This window comes from Balaenoptera acutorostrata, chromosome 2 (assembly GCF_949987535.1).
Source record: "Balaenoptera acutorostrata chromosome 2, mBalAcu1.1, whole genome shotgun sequence".
Classification (NCBI taxonomy): domain Eukaryota; kingdom Metazoa; phylum Chordata; class Mammalia; order Artiodactyla; family Balaenopteridae; genus Balaenoptera; species Balaenoptera acutorostrata.
In genome coordinates, this window is record NC_080065.1 from 39,081,954 (window position 1) to 39,102,053 (window position 20,100).

General features: G+C 41.3%; 1 protein-coding gene across 5 annotated transcripts in view; it reads left to right on the forward strand.

The window, feature by feature from the left end:
* Positions 1-15,632: 15,632 nt before the first annotated feature.
* The window catches only part of ZNF131 (zinc finger protein 131), a 32,824-nt gene continuing 28,356 nt past the window's right edge, over positions 15,633-20,100 (forward strand). Inside the window, exons 1-3 of one of the 5 annotated variants that reach the window (XM_007195537.2) lie at positions 15,637-15,918; positions 16,814-16,952; positions 17,937-18,038. In XM_007195537.2, coding sequence (XP_007195599.1) covers positions 16,829-16,952; positions 17,937-18,038 — 226 coding nt within the window. In that variant the 5' untranslated portion in view covers positions 15,637-15,918; positions 16,814-16,828. Of the gene's footprint in view, positions 15,919-16,366; positions 16,597-16,813; positions 16,953-17,936; positions 18,039-20,100 lie in introns of those variants that run through there. The other 4 variants (XM_007195539.2, XM_057541465.1, XM_007195536.2 and 1 more) reach the window with 4 other exon arrangements.

The following is a 20,100-nucleotide window of genomic DNA, read 5'->3' on the forward strand; positions in this document are numbered from 1 at the left end:
TGTTTTTTTAATCCATCCAGCCACTTTATGCCTTTTGATTGGAGAATTTAATCTGTTTCCAAATAGAGAATTATTAATAGGTAAGAACTTGCTAATGCAATCTTATTAATTGTTTTATGGCTGTTTTATAGTTCCCTTGTCCTTTTCTTCCTCTCTTGCTGCCTTCCTTTGTGAATTGGTGATTTTCTGTAGTGGTATGCATTGATTCACTTCTCTTTATCTTTTGAGAATCTACTGTAGGTTTTTGCTTTGTGATTACCAGACGGCTTACATAAAACATCTATAGATAGAACAGTATTTTATGCTGATAATCACATAACTGATTGCATACAAAAACTACCCTTTTACTACATCTTTTTGATGTCACATTTTACTCTTTTTAAACGTGTATTCATACAAATTATTGTAGCTATAGTTATTTTTAACACTCTTATCCTTTAACGTTTATACTAAAGTGGTTAACACACCACCATATTACAGTGTTAGAGTATTTTACTATATACTTACCTTTCCCAGTGTGTTGTATGCTTTCATGTTTTCATGTTACTCCTTGATTTTTCATGTTCCTTGAAGTTTTGCATCATTGCCTTCTCATTTGAAATAGCAGTCACCTCCTTCAGGCTTTACTAACTGCCTTTGGGAGAGAAATGTCTTCTGTCAGTCCTCCTAGAGAATCTGAGGCTACCTCAGACCGGCTATAGGTACACCTCCTCCACTCTTCTTGCTCTGTCTTGTGGCTGAATTCTTAAGTTTGTATGTCTTCTCTGGATTCTGCAATGAACCTGGCCTAGGGCTGACTGCCTCTCTTTCGTTTTCCCAAAGGTGGCGCTCAATCTCAAGTTTGGGCACACTCTGGCTTGCAGAGTTGGGCAGGCTTTATGCACATGCTCACTAGCCATCTACCAAAGCTCACGCCTGCTACCACAGTGGGAGAGGGCCTCTTTGTCAGCATCTTGCAGAGCCGGGGAAGCAGTGTATCTTATTTTAATATAAGGAAGATCATAGACCAAGAAAGCCTCTCTTGGCCTTACTGTGCTGCTTTGGGGGAGGGGTGATGCAAGTAAAGTCAAGCTGTTTTCTTACACCCTTTGATGCATCTAAACTCGTGTGTGTGTGTGTGTGTGTGTGTGTGTGTGTGTGTGTATTTTTCCCTCCATTGATGTGCTAGAACTTCTCTGGAAACCTGGACTTCCACAAAAGGGTCTTGTCATCCATTGGTAATTTTCTAAAACAGTGCTTTCCAGGGGCTCCTGGGCCACAACAAAGGGAAGCTGGAGATGGATCACAGACCACCATAGTGTCCATAGGCAGGATCAAGGTCTAAATGCATATTACCTGGTGCACAGGTGGGCAAGACTTCTCCTGGGTCCCTTGGCATATGGTACTAGATCCCACAGCTCCCACAAAGGCACCTCTGTCCGTAAACAGATGGCAAATTAATGTTGTTGACAGGGAAGACAAAAACAAGGGACATCGTATTCCACCATGATGTTGACGCCATTTTTCTGAAAACTCCTTTTGTACCAGTCTTCCTAAAAATATCTGCTGGGAGAGGTGAAAGGAAAGAATAGAAGGCAAATCTTTGTAAAGTTGAGCGGAAGAAAAATCAAGAGCCAGGGATGACTTGTGCAGGTATGGCCACTGCTGACCCTTTTAGCCAAAGGTGGTCTAAAGGAAGGGATGAAGATTATATTAAAATAAGACACAATCCAGGAAGAGCAAGAAATGGAATTATAATACATTTATCCCTTTTCATTTTATTTTTTACATTATAAAGATTCATTTAAAATTATTTATTAAGCATCTACTATATGTAAGACACTGTTATGGGCACTTCAGATACATAAGGGAACAAAAAAAATGTATCTGTCTTCATGGAGCTTACATTTAATAATAGCATATGCTTGGTGTAAAACATTTAGAAAATACTGAACCTTGTAAGGAAGAAGAGAAAAACAGACTATTACTCCACCAACAAAAGATAGTGAGTTTTTAGAGAATGGACTTGAGGACACAGGGAGGGGGAAGGATAAGCTGGGACAAAGTGAGAGAGTGGCATGGACATATACACACTACCAAATGTAAAATAGATAGCTAGTGGGAAGCAGCCGCATAGCACAGGGAGATCAGCTTGGTGCTTTGTGACCACCTAGAGGGGTGGGATAGGGAGGGTGGGAAGGAGGGAGATGCAAGAGGGAAGAGATATGGGGATATATGTATATGTATAGCTGATTCACTTTGTTCTAAAGCAAAAACTAACACACCATTGTAAAGCAATTATACTCCAATAAAGATGTTAAAAAAAAAAATTCCAGATAGTTAGGAGACTAGAAAATGGAATTATCTAGCACAATTATCCTCCACAGAAGATGAGTTGATAAGTTTCTGGATAAACACATTATTTAGTGATATGGACATAATCAGCAAAATAATTAAAATTTAAAAAATTTTAAATTTAAATGTTTCAGTCTGGGAATGGGATAAGAGTGTGGAAAAATGAAAACTGAAAGGATATTTTTAAAAATTCATTTATTTTTATTTAAAAAAAAGATAGTGAGTTTTAACATTTTGATGCACTTTTTAGTTCACTTTTTGCTATGCCTATACTCACACATCTATATAGTTTTAAAATTTGGGACTTTATTGTACCCTTGATTTACTAACACTATACAATTTGTAAAAGGATATGAAACTGTCAAGCCTCCTTCATAAAAGTTGCCAAATGGCTTTCCAGAAATTTTGTTAGTCAACAGTCTGAGGGTTATTAGGGGCTTAAAATCAACAGAACTTGGTAATACATTGATTAGATGTATGTGTGTGTGAGAGAGATAGAAAAGTGGGAGAGAAGAAGAAAAGGGATACTTCTCAGATTTATGACCTGTTCTTCTAATAGACAGATGTAGGTATCAATAAACAAGAATAAAATTCATTAAAAGGAGTAAATTTGATATGCAGAAGATGTTGTTTTGAGGTACCCCAGGGGCAGCATCCGAACAGAGCCACCAGCCTGGAGCTGAACTTTAATGTCTGAGCTAGAGATATGGGTCTGTATTGTATATTAAGCAAGGCCAAGGGTGAGATCACCTAGTTAGAGTGTACAGAATAACAAGAAGATAGAAGTTGAGTTTCAGGGAACTTACACTGTCCCAGGGACTTAGCCTTGGCCTTCCCAGTCTGGGGGAGCCTGGGATGGGTGGGATGTTTCTAGGAAAGTCTAGAGTTTTCATCTACTCTGGCATTCACTTAACATGGCTCTAGAGTTCCCTGATTGAGTTATCCCTCAGGTTTATCCCTATCAAATTGGCTTATGGGGTCAGAAGTTGAGGTATAGATTCCCTGTTTATTTCCTTCTCCCTCTACACACTCACACATTCCTTGAGTTTAGGTTAGATTTCTCCATATAAGAATTTGTAATCATTCTAGGAAATCACGCGGGAAAATTATACACTGGAAGTTCTAGTAACATCACTGCAAAGTCTCAAAATTATGTGTAAAACAGAACTTTGGGGGTCCTAGCAATGGAATATAAAACTCATATTTTAGTATTGATAGTCCATTGTATATATGTACAACATCTTCTTTATCCATTCCTATGTTGATGGACATTTAGGTTGCTTCCATGTCCCGGCTATTGTAAATAGTGCTGCAATGAACGCTGGGGTGCATGTATCTTTTCAAATTATGGTTTTCTCAGGGTGTATGCCCAGTAGTGGAATTGCTGGATCATATGGTGGCTCTATTTTTGTTCTTAAAGGAACCTCCATACTGTTCTCCATAGGGGCTATGCCAATTTACATTCCCACCAACAGTGTAGGAGGGTTCCTTTTTCTCCACACCCTCTCCAGCATTTATTGTTTGTAGATTTTTTTTTTTTTTTTTTTTATTATTTATGGCTGTGTTGGGTCTTCGTTTCTGTGCGAGGGCTTTCTCTAGTTGTGGCAAGTGGGGGCCACTCTTCATTGCAGTGCGTGGGCCTCTCATTATCTTGGCCTCTCTTGTTGCGGAGCACAGGCTCCAGACGCGCAGGCTCAGTAATTGTGGCTCGCAGGCCTAGTTGCTCTGCGGCATGCGGGATCTTCCCAGACCAGGGCTCGAACCCGTGTCCCCTGCATTGGCAGGCAGATTCTCAACCACTGCGCCACCAGGGAAGCCCTGTTTGTAGATTTTTTGATGATGGCCATTCTGACCAGTGTGAGGTGAGTGATGTTGAGCATCTTTTCATGTGTTTGTTGGCAATCTGTATGTCTTCTTTGGAGAAATGTTTATTTAGATCTTCTGCCCATATTTTTTTAAATAAATTTATTTATTTACTTTTGGCTGCATTGGGTCTTCGTTGCTGCGCACAGGCTTTCTCTAGTTGTGGTGAGTGGGGGCTACTCTTTGTTGCGGTGTGCGGGCTTCTCACTGTGGTGGCTTCTCTTGTTGCAGAGCACGGGCTCTAGGCACGCGGGCTTCAGTAGTTGTGGCACGAGGGCTCAGTAGTTGTGGCTCACAGGCTCTAGAGTGCAAGCTCAGTAGTTGTGGCATACAGGCTTAGTTGTTCCTCGGCATGTGGGATCTTCCCAGACCAGGGATCGAACCCATGTCCCCTGCAGTGGCAGGTGGATTCTTAACAACTGCGCCACCAGGGAGGTCCCAAGGTCTTCTGCCCATTTTTTGATGGGGCTGTTTGTTTTTTTGATATTGAGCTGCATGAACTGTTTGTATATTTTGGGGATTAATCCCTTGTTGGTTGCTTCATTTGCAAATATTTTCTCCCATGCTGAGGGTTGTCTTTTTGTTTTATGGTTTCCTTTGCTGTGCAAAAGCTTTTAAGTTTAATTAGGTCCCATTTGTTTATTTTTGTTTTTATTTTCTTTAGGAGGTGGATCAAAAAAGATCTTGATGTGATTTATGTCAAAGACTGTTCTGCCTATGTTTTCCTCTAAGAGTTTTATAGTATCCAGCCTTACATTTAGGTCTTTAATCCATTTTGAGTTTATTTTTGTGTATAGTGTTAGGGAGTATTCTAATTTCATTTGTTTACATGTAGCTGTCCAGTTTTCCCAGCACCACTTATTAGAGATACTGTATTTTCTCCATTGTATATTCTTGCCTTCTTTGTCATAGATTATATGACCATAGGTGTGTGGGTTTATATCTGGACTTTTTATCGTGTTCCATTGATCTATATTTCTGTTTTTGTGCCAGTACCATATTATTTTGATTACTATAGCTTTGTAGTATAGTCTGAAGTCAGGGAGCCTGATGCCTCCAGCTCCGTTTTTCTTTCTCAGGATTGCTTTGGCGATTCGTGGTCTTTTGTGTTTCCACACAAATTACTCAGCCATAAAAAAGAATGAAATAATACCATTTGCGGCAACGTGGATGGGCCTAAAGATTGTCATACTGAGGGAAGTAAGTCAGACAGAGAAAGAAAAATATCATATGATATTGCTTATATGTGAAATCTAAAAAAAGGGTACAAATGAACTTATCTACAAAACAGAAATAGAGTTACAGATGTAGAAAACAAACTTATGGCTACAAGGGGGTGGGTGGAGGGACAAATTGGGAGATTGGGATTGACATATACACACTATTATATATAAAATAGATAACTAATAAGGACCTATTGTATAGTACAGAGAACTCTACTCAGTACTCTGTAATGGCCTATATGGGAAAAGAATCTAAAGAAGAGTGGATATATGTATATGTATAACTGATTCACTTTGTTATACACCTGAAACTAACACAACATTGTAAATCAAGTATACACCAGTAAAAATTTAAATAAAAACCATTATAAGAACCAGACAAAATAAAATAAAATAAATTTAAAATAAATAAAAACAAATTTCAACAAACATTTGTTGAATGTCTGCTATGAACCAGCCACTGTGCTAGGCTCCTGGTACAAAGATGAATAAGACCAGGGCCAATGCAAGAGTTGGAGCCAGAGGAGGCAGGAGGCCCATTTGAATTAAGACATCATATACTTGAAAGGCCTCAGAAACAGAGCTACTGTGACAGGAATGAAAGGTGGTAATTCTACAACTTTAAATTTTTGTCCCTGTTTGGCACTATTAAGTATCTTCTTTTTAAAAATCCTGTCATTTTTTTTTGGAAAAGCATAACTATATTATATTATACTTTAATTTGTGAAAAAGCAGACATTTGTTAAATCAGAATTTTTAAACAGGCTACAATTTTTGGAAAATTGTTTCAGGATTTCTCGGTGTTTTAATATGTGAGGAACTTCCAAAAATGAGGTTCGTGGTCTCTCTCAGGGGAGAGACCACAAACAAGACATAGTCTCAGTCCTCAAGAAATTTGCAATCTAAGGGGAGAGAGACACACATTAACAGGCCATTTCAGCTTTGTGTGAAACTGAAGCTTTCTTAAACCCTATGCGAGAATCTTTCAAGACAAACCAGTATCAACAACAACAACAACAGTTTGGCCAGAAATAGATACTAAATTGCAGTACTTAGTGGTGAGGAGGAAAATGCTAAATTTTTTCACTCCATTTATTCTTCAATTTTCAATTAATTCCATGTCCCATTCTACTATTCCTATCATTTCATTTCAATAAAGGTTCAAAATGTATTGAACAAGTTACTTTGCCTCTTTTCATCTAGTTAATGTCATCTTATGAAGTGAGATTATGAGCTATCTCTATTTCAGGGGAAGACAAATTATTTGGTTGGAAGTCTATCCAAATTAAGAGTCTGCACTAAGACCATCCCAGGTCTCCTCCCCACTACAGGTTATAAACAGACAGTTCATACAGCACAATCCTCAATGTCTTTCTTTATACCCACTATAATGTTATTTTTCTTTTTTGACTGACATCAACTGCAGGACTCTGTTTGCCTGATCCTCAGAGGAAAAAACAAAACAAAACAGGAGTTTAAAAGATTCAGAAGAAACAAGTGAACATACAAGAAATTGCTACCTTCGTCAATAAAAATAACGTTCTGGGCTCTAAAGCTTACACAAAAGGGAGTACCTCCTGGTGGTTAGACAGGGATCCTCACACTAAACCCATGTGCCCTCACCCTATCTCAGTGGTTTTCCTTAGACCTGAAAAACTCTTATTTATCACTATCACCATCAGGCTAGCCAGGGCATGGGCACTACTTCCCCTTTAACTCTGTCTGGCCCAAGTAAGTACAAAATATTGATTACCAGCATAGACAATTATGGAATATTATAACATTCCAGAAACAGACAATGAGAACAAATCCAAACAACATTAACAAAGAAGAAGCTTTGATGTGGGTTAAGAACCTATACCCTAGGATTAAAGGAGAACAAGAAGTAGATTGTTCCTCTAGGGGCAAGAAGTTAATCTTTGAATCACCTCTATTTCTGACATTGGATAAGGTTATCCCAATTACCAATGTCCCTAGCTGCCTGCCAAAAGCAAAAATAAAACCTCTGTGGAGGCACGCTCTGGAGCCCATGAATCACAACTAGACAGCCTGTGCAGCACAACTATTGAGTCCGCGCACTCTGGAGCTCACAAGCCACAACTAGAGAGCCCGCGTGCCGCCCAAGAGCCCATGCGTCGCAACAAAAGATCCCTTGTGCTGTAACTAAGACCTGACAGCCAAATAAATAAATAGATTTTTTAAAAAATCCTTTATGGAAGAAGATAAAGTCATCCTAGGCCTCAAATTATTTAAAAAAATTTTCACATATAATGTCCAGCATTCAATAAAAAAAATTAAGAAATAAGGAGACAAAACAACATGATAAAAAAATCGAGAAGCAACAAAGAAACACAGAGTCTCCAGATAATGAGACATAGGCTATAAAATAACCACTGTTAATGTGCACAAGAAAATTAAAGACAAGATTGAGAAACTTAGAGAATTTGAAATGATAACAAAAAGGTAAAAGTAACTAAAATATATAGCAGTCAAATTAAGAACTCAATAAATTAACAGATTAGACACACCTGAGGAGAGAATCGGTGAGCTGCAAGATCAGAAGAAAATGTCCATGTGAAAGCAGGGAGAAAAGGCAAGAGATGGAAAAGACATAGAGAATGCAAGTGGAAAGTCTAATACACAGGTATTTTGAATCTCAAAAGCAGATAGCAAATGGAACAGAAGGAATATGAAAAATATTATGCCACATCCCTCTGACATTCTGGCTTCTGTTGAGAAACCTACAGTCATTTGAACTGTATTTCCCCTATAGGTAAGTTTTAATTTTTTTTTTTTTTTCTGGCTGCTTTCAAGAATTTGTCTTTAGGCTTCATAAGTTTAATTATGATGTATCTTGATTTTGATTTTTTGTGACTTATCCTGTTTGGAGTTTGCTCATCATCTTGAATCCATAGGTTTAATCTCTTATCAAATTTGGGAAGTTTTCAGCCATTATTACTTGAAGTACTTTTTCAGCCTCACTCTTCTTTCCTTTTGGGTCTCTGATGACATGAATGTTAAATCTTTTGTTATAGTCTCATGGATTCCTGAGGCTCTGTTCTTTTTCTCTCTCTCTTTTTTTTTTAAGTCTATTTTTCTCTCTGTTCTTCAAATTGAGTTATTTTTTGATTCTTCCATCTTCCAGTTCTCTGATTCTTCCCTCCGTACCCTTCATTCTTCTGCTGGACCCATCCACAGAGCTTTTTATTTCAGTTATTGAATATTTAGCTCTCAAATTTCCATTCAGTTCTTCTTTATATCTTCTATCACTTTGCTGAGGCTTTGTATTCTTTTTCATTTGTTTCAAGCATGTTCATAATTGCTCCTTGAAGCATTTTTATGATGGATAATAATTGTCTACTCATTCTCACGTCTCTGTCATCTTTTTGTTGGCATCTATTGATTGAAAATAGTTTGAGATCTTTTGGTTCTTGCTTGGTAGGATAAGTGATTTTTTTTTCCCCTTAGGATGAATGACTTATTAAATTGAAACTTGGATATTTCACATATTATGAGACTCTGGATTTTATTTAAACCCTCTGTTTTGACTGGTTTTTTTTATGACACTGTTCCTGCAGAGGAAAGAAGCATCTTATTACTGCCCAATGGAGGTAGAACTCCAGGTTCCCCACTTGGCCTCCATTGACACCCAAGGAAGAGGTTGATCCTTGTCATCACTGGGCAGGAGCGGATGTTCTGGCTTCCCACATGGTCTTCACTGACACTGCAGTGGAATTGGCCTCTTACTGCTGAATAATGGTGAGAGTCCTGATGCTTCACTAAGCCTCCTGTAACATCACCCCAGGGGGAGAGAGAGGGGAACCTTGTTACTGCTGGGTCTGGATTAAAATCTGGGTCTGGGTTCCTACTTGGCCTTCTCTGACACCACCCCAGGAGAGGAGAGCAATTGGGATGCCTCATTACAACCTGAAGAGGGCAAACGTTTAGGCTCCTCACTCAGCTTTGCTGCCATGGATAGAGGTGGGACCACATTCCTCTCTGTGGTGTTTGGCCTCAATAGAGCAGTTTCTGTCTAAAAGTTTTATGTCTTGTGAGGCTGCCCCTTTCTTGGTTCTTTGACTAGAGAGAGCAGGCTATTGTAGGGTTGTTTTTGTGTGTGTGTGTGTGTGTGTTCATTGGCACCTCTGACTTGCTGGCTTTTTTGCCTACAAATCTGGGATACATAAGCCAAAAGAAAACTCAAGGAAGTTACCACTGTGTTGTTCCTCGGGTTCTGAGGTCCCTAGTCAGTCTCCTTTCTTCTTTCTTTCAGAGTCTTCTTATGTTTGTTTTTTACATAAAGTGTCAGGTTTTTAGTTGCGCTTAGTGAGTGAAATAGTGAAAAGTACATCTACTCTATCTTCCTGGCAGTAGAGGTCTTGCATTCATTTTGTTTCTAAAAACATCATATAAGAATATTATTTATCTTCATTTCTGAGTTTTGACCCCCTCTTAAATTTGGCAACTCAGGCAAGTGCCTCCCTCACCTTACCCTAGTTTCAGTCCTATTTAGAAGTCATCTTAGAAGCCAAAAAAAAGAGAAAAAATCCAAAATAAGGCAAGAAATGAGAAATAATACAGAACAGTAAGACAAACAGAAAACAAATGTTAACAAAATAGATTTAATCCCAAATATATTAGAATTACAATAAAATTAATGGGGGGGGCACATGAACATTGAGAAGTTAAGGAAAACAGGAATATCCAGAGAGACCAAGGAGAGTTCAGTGAGTTTCATGTTTGCAATAAAAATTTAACAATAAAAGCAGAGTGCAAGGATCCTAAAGGACCCTTTGACAATATCAGCATTCGTGAGTTTCTCCAACTTCCGGGAGAATAGTAACCACTTCCACACCTGGGTGTTATTACATTTCATATTGTTGTTATGCCAAGATGGGACCAGAGCTGAACTTGAACACTCAAGATTTAGCAGCCACTTGGGGCAACAATGCTGAAAAGAAACTTCTAGGTCTGGTGTGTCATCCCCTGCTTAACTTGCTGTCTTCTGTGATTTTTGCTATCCGGCTGCTGTCCTGCCTTCCTCAGCTCCACAGGAATGATTGAGTACTCTCCTAATTTGGAGTTTCCAACCCAACGTTAAAGTTTGACTAGTATAAGAATAAAGGTCACCATCTACAAGTTGGGAAGCAACTAAGTAACTGTCCTCAAGCACATACTGACATCCTGGTTCCAGCATGTTGCCTGAAGGAAGAAAAGGAGGAAATAACCCTAATAATTTGGTCAGTTTCTTATTTGTGGCATATGTAAAATATTATGTGCTGTTCTGAAAAATCTGGACTTGTTATGATCCCTTTATCAGCTTGCTGTATCTGTGGGCTCACTGGGGACATCCTGGATTTTTAGTTCCTTTGGGCAACCACAAGAAGATTTCTTTTTTTCTTTTTCTTTCCTTTTTTTTTTTCTTGCCATGCCACGCAGCTTGTGGGATCTCAGTTCCCTGATCAGGGATTGAACCCAGGCCCCAGCAGTGAAAGCACCAAGTCCTAACCACTGGACCACCAGGGAATTCCCAAAGATTTCATTTTTCGACCCATAAGTAGCTTTTTAAAAATTTTAGCAGGTAGAAAACAGAATATAAACCTTATACGGGGGCATAACAATGAAGACCATGTAATGAAAGCTTACTACGTACGAGGTACTAATGTAGGTGCTTCCCATGTATTATCTCATTTGCTTCCCCTAACAACACTATTTTAAAGATGAGGAAATGGAAGGTAAATGAAGTTAAACAATTTGCCCAAAGTCACCCCACTATTAAGTTGAACTAAGACTTCAGCCCAGGCTATCTTTCAAACCAAACTCTTAACCACAAGGCTATCTCCTTCCCAATGTTGCCTTAAAACATATACAGGAATATGGTAGCCAGAACTACCCTTAGTTTGTCAACTCTCCTTAAGTTTGAAGAATCCATTTTAACTCCAGAGAACATCTATAAACCTGGTTATTATTAACTGACACAAAATCTGCACCACAGAGAACTGTGTTTTAACACTAACTTCATTCTTATGACCTCATCCTTATTATCCTTCTAGGTACCTGATTACTAAATGCTTCTGGAGGAAATCACGATGTCTGACAGACTGCTATCACAGAAATTCGAGGTCACCAACTTCTACCAGATCCTGTTGATGCTACTGTGATATTATTATGTCCAAGATCCATTTGAACTCTTTCCATTCTGCGGTAGGCAGCTTCTAAGATTGCTCCCAAAGATCTTGCCTCCTAGGACAAGCATACTGCACTTTTTAAAAATTTATTTATTTTTATTTATTTATTTTTGGCTGCGTTGGGTCTTTGTTGCAGTGCGCAGGCTTCTCACTGTGGTGGCTTCTCTTGTTGCAGAGCACAGGCTCTAGGCGTGCAGGCTTCAGTAGCTGTGGCATGCGGGCTCAGTAGTTGTGGCTCACGGGCTCTAGAGTGCAGGCTCAGTAGTTGTGACGCACGGGCTTAGTTGCTCCGTGGCATGTGGGATCTTCCCAGACCAGGGCTTGAACCCATGTCCCCTGCACTGGCAGGCAGATTCTTAACCACTGTGCCACCAGGGAAGCCCTGCACTTTGTTTTATTGCACTTCGCAGATATTGTGTTTTTTAAATAAATTGAAGGTTTGTGGCAACCCTGTGTTGTCAGATGATGGTTAGTATTTTTAAAACAATAAAGTTTTTTTTTTAAGATTTATTGATTGATTGATTGATTGATTGATTACTATGTTGGGTCTCTGTTTCTGTGCTAGGGCTTTCTCTAGTTGCGGCAAGCGGGGGCCACTCTTCATCGTGGTGCGCGGCTCTCTCACTATCGTGGCCTCTCTTGTTGTGGAGCACAGGCTCCAGACACGCAGGCTCAGTAGCTGTGGCTCACAGGCCTAGTTGCTCCGTGGCATGGGGGATCTTCCCAGACCAGGGCTCGAACCCATGTCCCCTGCATTAGCAGGCAGATTCTCAACCACTGCGCCACCAGGGAAGCCCTAAAGTTATTTTTTAATGAAGGTATGTACATTGTTTTCTTAGACATAATGCTATTGCACACTTAGTAGACTACAGTATAGTGTAAACATAACTTTTGTTTGCACTGGGAAAGCAAAAAATTCACGTGACTCTTTATTGTGACATTCGCTTAATTGCGGTAGTCTAGAACTGAATCTGCAATATCTCCAAGGTGTGCCTGTAGTTCCACCACTGTATGATTACTTTCCTTTGACTGTGGGCTGCACCTGGTGACTTGCTTCTAACAAATAGGATACAGAAAAGTGATGGAATGTCACTTCTGAGATTAGGTTACAAAAAGACTTTGGCTTCGGGCTTCCCTGGTGGCGCAGTGGTTAAGAATCCACCTGCCAATGCAGGGGACGTGGGTTCGAGCCTTGGTCCAGGAAGATCCCACATGCTGCGGAGCAACTAAGCCTGTGCACCACAACTACTGAGTCTGCACTCTAGAGCCTGCAAGCTGCAACTACTGAGCCCACGAGCCACAACCACTGAAGCCCATGTGCCTACAGCCCATGCTCTGCAACAAGAAAAGCCACTGCAATGAGAAGCCCACGCACCACCACGAAGAGTAGCCCCCTGCTCGCACTACTAGAGAAAGCCCGCCTGCAGCAATGAAGACCTAACCCAGCCAAAAATAAATAAATAAATAAATAAATAAATAAATAAATAAATAAATAAAATTTTTTTAATCTATTAAAAAAAAAAAAAGACTTTGGCTTCTGTCTTGCTTGTTCTCTCTTGCTCTGATGGAATCTAGCTGTCAGTCCCTATTGTGAGCCCCAGATGGAGGGAGGTGGTATAAACAAAATTGAAGTCCTCAGTCTAATAGCCCAGGGGAAACTGACCTCTATCAACAACCACTTAAGAGAACTTGGAAGCAGATCCTGCCCTAGCCAAGCGTTGAGATGAGAGCAGCCCCAGCAAACATCTTGATTAGAAACTTGTGAGAGACCCTGAAAATCCAACTAAGTGATATCCTCAGACCCACAGAAATTGTGAAATAACAATATTGTTTTAAGCCACTACATTTTTGGGGCAATTTGTTACACAGCCTTAAATAACTAATACATCTCCCAATCTCAAACTTTTCCTCCCCAACACACACACACACACACACCTTTCTTCTCCTAATCTTGGCTTTTAGCAGATGACCTGGCCACCTATTTCATAGAGAAAATAGAGGTTTTCAGTTAGACAGGAATTTTCTCAACCTCCTGGAAGCAAATCTACACTCCTGAGAGCACCAAATCTATTAATCCTTCCAGTGCTAACAGATATTCTTCTTATCTAAAGCTGATTCATTCACCTATCCTCTTAACTTCATCTTCTTCAGTCTCTTCCTCTCTTGCACAATTAGCCCCTTTTCCTCCTGTATTTTTATCGTCTTCCACTGCTGGATTCTTCTCTATCAGCATTTAAGTTGTTTAAGTCTCTCCCATACCAAAACACAAAAAATAAAACTGGCTTGACCTATCACCCTCTACAGGTACTCCTTTCTTTCCTCCCTTATTTTTTAATGAGAGTTCTGTCACTGTCAACTCAACTTATTTTCCTAATTATTCCTTAACCTACTTATTTATTCCTAGACTCCCCCACCCCCCATGGAACATTCCTAATCTTTATTTAACTTGAGCACTTTGCAGCATTTGGCACTGCTGATCATACCCTGTCTTTCGAAACACTGACCTCCATGAAGTCATACTCCTCTGTTTTTCCTCCTTTCTCCAGCTGCCATACTGTCCTTTCAGGTTCTTTTTTTCCTACTAAACCCATAAACGTTGATACTTCTCAGGGATAAAGTCCTACACCTTCTTCCATTCTGACCCTGTAAGGCCAAGAGAGTCCAAATTCAAATGCTTTAAGAAAAAGGCAAGTAAAAATGAATGATATGCACTGGGACTAAGACACTAAAAAGTGATGGGGGCTATGGTGAACTAGATAGTTCAAATCCCATTTAGAGACGGCAATCTCTATTTGGCTTAATCCAATTGTTATTTTATAGGAAAGTAGCCGTATAGACTGGAATTTCCAAAATGCCTATTTCTAGGTGCAATTTCTTCATCTTAAAAACACGCTGTGAATAATAATGATAATGATAATATTAAACCACCAGCAGTCCAATTTAACCTACAAGCTGCTAGTCTCTCATCCCTGCAGATCTCATCTATTTCCATGGCTTCAATATCCACTTTATGCTAAATTTTTCCAAATCTCTAAGGTTAGCTCTCTGCTCCATGTTCTATACGGATCCATATATAGTTGCCTTTTTTTTTTTTTTTGGCTGCACCACACGGCTTGCAGGATCTTAGTTCCCCCGACCAGGGACTGAACCCCTGCAACGGAAGCCCAGAGTCCTAACCACTGGACCACCAGGCAATTCCCTCTATCAATTTTCTAATCCCATTCGCCACCATGGTTTCATCTAGATTACTAACAGCCTCCCAACTGGTCTCTACTTCTATTTTGTCCCATTTAATCTATTCTCCGTAGAATTCTCTTTAAAAAGTAAAATTTACGATGTCACTATCCTGTTCAACCTCCAAGACTTCCCTTTGGGATTATAAGAAAATCTAACATCTTTAACACTGTTTCCAAGGCCCCTGTGGGTCTGCCCAGCAACATTCCTTCAGTTCCCGGAATGCTATAATCTTGGTGCCTCTGCATGTTCTTGGCTAAGAACACTCAGACTTCATACTGCTTCTTATAGGTCACTAGTTTTCCTTGACCTCCAGATTATCTTGTTCTTCACATCTCATAACACTCAGCAGTCAGCACCCAGTCAATTCACTGTTCAGAATGTCTATTTACTCCATCATACTAAGATTGGGAAGGCAGAAACCACATATGCTTTGCTCACCATCGGAATTCCCAGTCCCTTAAACAGCGCCTAGCACAACGCTGGCTCTCAATAAATGTCGGTTGAAATAATGATTACATTTACTCTTGCAGACAGCTATTTAAATCCTTCCCTAATCCCTAATCCTAATCTTTCTTTTGAGAGAAATGAATAAGTAAGTTTTGACTATCTCATTCTCAAAAAGCCAATTTCAGAGGCATGAATGAATGACCCAGTCACGTGAGGCTGATTATGGGTCACTGGCCACTTTAAGCGTGGGGGTTGGGGAATGGAGAGCTGCAGTAACAGCACCATGCGTAAATAATCGAGCAGCTACAGGTCCTGAGCCTAGCAAACACGTGCCGCCCGCCGAGCACGGAGAGGGCGGGCACCCAGGAGGAAGATCCTAGGCGGCCGGAACGTGCTCGCGCCCGTGGCCGCCGCCGCCCGCGCCGCGGCCGTCCGGGTCTCGGAGCGAGCGCACGTGCGCCGGCCGGACCTAAGCAGAGGGAGCGCCCGGGCACTCGCGAGGAAATGGCGGGCGAGGCGCTGTTCAGGGTTAGGGAAAAGTGTGGGGCGAGTTACGCCCCGAGAGGGGAGAGTAGAGAAGGTAAGGCTTTCGGGACGGAAAGGAGAGAGGGAGGATCGTGAGCTAGGTAAGGCGGCCCGACCTAGGCCTTGGGAGGAGAGGGGGCGGGGTAGGGGCAGCGGTATAAAGGTGCACCTGAAACTGGCTGCGAGTTTATTCTAAGGTCCGGGTCGGAAGTGCTCACACCTGGAGTCTGGTGCGGGTGGGTGGAAGGTGGAGCCCCACCCCGACAAAGCCAGGCCCTCAACCGGCCCAACCCCACCACAGCCCGACTTCCTCCTCCCAGCGCGGGCGGCCTGGCCTCCTCGAGCGCCAAATCCCCTCGGTTAGCTCCGCCCCGCCACTAGAGGAGGGCGGGTGGGGGCGTGGCCCGCTCTCTCCCTCGTCTGCGCTCAGTCGGCGTCCGCGTCAGCCGGAGCCCGACGCGGTGACGCGGCACGTCGACGTAAGTGACGCGCAGGCCCGGGCCGCTCCTCCTTCCTTGAGTGAGTGCCGGCCCGGTCTGGGCGGGGGAGAAGAGGGAGGGCGGGGGAGGGAGAGGAGACCGGGGAGTCGTAGTGGGCCGCGGGCCGGACCGGGTCCCGGGGCGGCGGGAGCCAGGGCCGGGCCGAAGGGCTTGGCGGGCCGTTAGAGGGCCGCGGCGGCTGTCGGGTCTCCTCCCCTGCCGGAATTGCGCGCCCCGGAGCCCGGAGCCTCCGGCGCTGTGCCCACCCCGCTCCAGCTCGCGTCTCCCGACTCCAATTAGGTCAGGCTCGGAGTCCCGCGGCCGCGGCTCCGGCCCCCAACGCGCGGCGGCCGCCCGGCTCGCCTTTCTTTCTTCCCTCGCCTTCCTCTCCTCTTGCCTCACCCTCCTCCCTTCTTTTCACGTTGCTGGGGTTTTGTTTTTTGTTGTTTTATGCTTTAGGGGTTTTGTTCCTCAGCCCGAGCTCATGGGTGTACATTATCATGCTCCTCTTTTGTAGAACAACCCGACGGCCATGGAGGCCGAAGAGACGATGGAATGCCTTCAGGAGTTCCCTGAACATCATAAAATGATCCTGGACCGATTGAATGAACAGCGAGAGCAGGACCGGTTTACTGACATCACCCTGATTGTCGACGGTGGGTAGCGTGGTGGGCCGAGGAGCGAATTTGTGGCTTCAGATCTTCTCTCCCCTTCCCCCATCTGCCTTTTTTATCCACCTTCTATGGACTCCCTATCGAAAGTCTGCGGACGGTGTGCTCTGGAACCCGAGGACACTTATCTGTGTCCCTTCACGTAGACCATGCTGCAGAAGGATAGTCACGCTTTCAACATAATCATGGCATTTTAACTTCTTGCAGCCTTTTGAAGGGTTCGCATTGTACACTTGAGTGCAAGGTGGCGGGGATAGGGAGGATGTCTGTAAATGTTTGGTTTAGTAGATTTCTGCTGCTAAGCTGCTTTGAGCAGTCTTTCACAGGAGTCATTTGGGAAGTGTTCTTTCTAGTTTCCCAAATGGTCTTGGAGGGAAAATGTGAGAGACGCCTTTGCAGCACTGGTACCCCCTTTGGTAACCCCCAAAATAAAATGTGGTCTTTACCAGTCTTAGGAGTTGTTATTATAATGGATGCAAACCCAGCTTGGGTATCTTTTCTGTTTAGTGAAAATAGACTTCTTGAGGCAAGCTATTCTTTATTATAGCCTACAGCAGGTCTCCTGTAGGTTGAGTGTCCAAATATTAGGCATACTAAAATGTTTTGCATAGCAAACACATCCAGCTCGGTGCTTATTCTGTGGCTTTTTCTTCTCTTTTCAAATGACGTATAACCTTTTGGGTTGTGTTTATATTTAGCAGTTTCAACTGAATAGGATATGCCTTTGACTTAAGTGGTACCTCCTGAAATGTTGTAAGGTGGCCTTTATAAAGATGACTTAATAAGGCCCTTGAGATAAAGATCCTACTTCATGTCTAATTGAGATTTAAATTTGTCAAGATAGCTGCCCAGAATATAGTTTTATAATTATATTAAGAAAGGCCTATTTTACTTTAATTTCTTAACTTGTTTTATAGTTTTATATTTGATTTTTGTGAATATGATGATTTTATTTTGTTTTTTCTCTAGGACACCATTTTAAGGCCCACAAGGCTGTTTTGGCTGCTTGCAGCAAGTTCTTTTACAAATTCTTTCAGGAGTTTACTCAGGAACCTTTGGTGGAGATAGAAGGTAAATGCTTGTTTTAAATACAATATCTAGCAAGCATTATAATTTGATGAAGAAGTTTTAGGCAGTTAATTTAGCAAGATACCATGGGAAACAGGCATCAATGGTTTCTATTCGGTGACTGGATAAATTGTTCTTTTGACACCTGAGAATTCTTACTTTTAGTAACGTGCTTCCTAAAATGATCTTCCAGGAAAAACTCTTACGTTAAACGGTTGGTTTCTTAAAGGAGTCTTTTTCATTGCTAATACCAGTGATCACTGTCTTTTGAAAACATGTATTAAAAGTGAATTTCCATCTTATTTAGTGGGCTTATGTTTCAGATTGGTCCAGGTGCTGCAGGCCTCTGTATTAGCAGCATGACATGCACAGTGTGAAGTGGGCTGTCATAATATGGAAAAGGCTAGGAAAGATTAACTGAAGTAGCATTCAGAAGTTCTAGTGGCTATAGAAAGTCTAGGATGGAAGGGGGTCATCTACTAGATACTGTCTTAAAATAGAAATTTTTATACTTGTTTGACTTTTTGTAATAATAGCCCACCAAGTGCCAGGTATTATGCTATGTAGTTTGTGTGCATTTTCTGAGGTTCACAGCAGTGCTTTGAAGTAAGTGGTTTTATGTCCAATTTACATATCAGGGAGCAGGCTCTAAAAGGTTACTTGACTGAGGTTGCCCAGCTAGCAAGGGATTCAGTTTGTGCTATTAATTCTGCTTCTACAATACCTAGCCCTCTACCTCTCAATCCAAAACTGTAGGAAATAAATCAGCTTACCTACATGAATACAGGGTTCTTGAGTTTGGGTTTTGTATCTCTCTCAGTGTGTATATATTCTCTGTTATGAATGGGTTGCCTAGAAACAGTATTCCCTTGGAAAAATTTGGTGTCTAGGGGAGTAAAGAAAACGTAGAGTTAAGAGTATTCTCTTATTTTGATAGTTCCAGCTTATCTAGCATTCTGGCTGGTATCCATAGATAGATTATCTTTGATTATCTGTGATGGACAGAGCACAGGCATGATGGAAATCCTCAAAGCTTACTAAAGTCAGAATCCATCAGCCTAGATGGTATTTGTTTCTGTTACAAGGCAAAGTTTTGTCCATTTATTCACCTGAGGTACTGAGACCCCAGGCAGGTTACTTTAGCTCAATTGCATATTTGCCTCTTCATCTGAAAAGTGGGTTAATAGGCCTGTACTAATGATTAATTGAAATAGCATCTGCAGAGTGCCTGGCGTAGTGTTTGGTGCATTGTCAAAGCTTAATAGATTGGGGCTATTTATCAGATTTAATACCTATTATAATATACCGTGCCAGACCCAGGAAATGAGAAATTGATTAATAAGACAGCAAATTAATAAGACAGAATTTGCAAATTTAATCATGGATAAGCAACAGTTAAGGAGTGCAAAAAATGTTGCAGAGAATTTTGTTGCAGAATGGTGTCGCTAAGGAGGGAGGATGAATGGTTTAGTTTACTTTAGAGAGAAGAAGGATTTCAAAGATGAGTCAATTTCTGGGCAGAATCTTAAGTCGAAAAATAAGTGGCCCAGGCTAGAATATGCATTGCTGGTGGAGTGTGGAGTACTGACCTACCTGGAGAAGTAGGGTCTTTTCTTCTGAACACTAATCACCTTGGGATTATCTCTTATACTTCTGATGTGTCCATTATAGTACAGGACACACAACTTTCAGTATTTAAACTATAGAAAGTAAGAAAAAAAAATGTAAAAACATTCTGTTTTTGTTATTTGCCAGATTCAGGTTTAAAGAATCAATTTGGCTCAATGTCTTCTTAAGCTCTTAACTTTGGAATTGCTGTACTATCTGGCTAGGTCACCTGGCTGTAGAGAAAGCCCTGGGCATGCACTTAGAAAACCTGACTTGTAGTCCCAGCTTTACTGTTTGTCAACTGTGTAACACTGGGCGTCTTAGCTTCCTTTTTTCTCTTTTAATCTGCAGAATATGTCAAGTAATTTTGGATTATGTCATGGGCATTATTTTTTTCCTCTTTTTTTTTTTTTTGGTCTGTGTCAGGTCGTTGAGGCATGTGGGATCTTTCGTTACC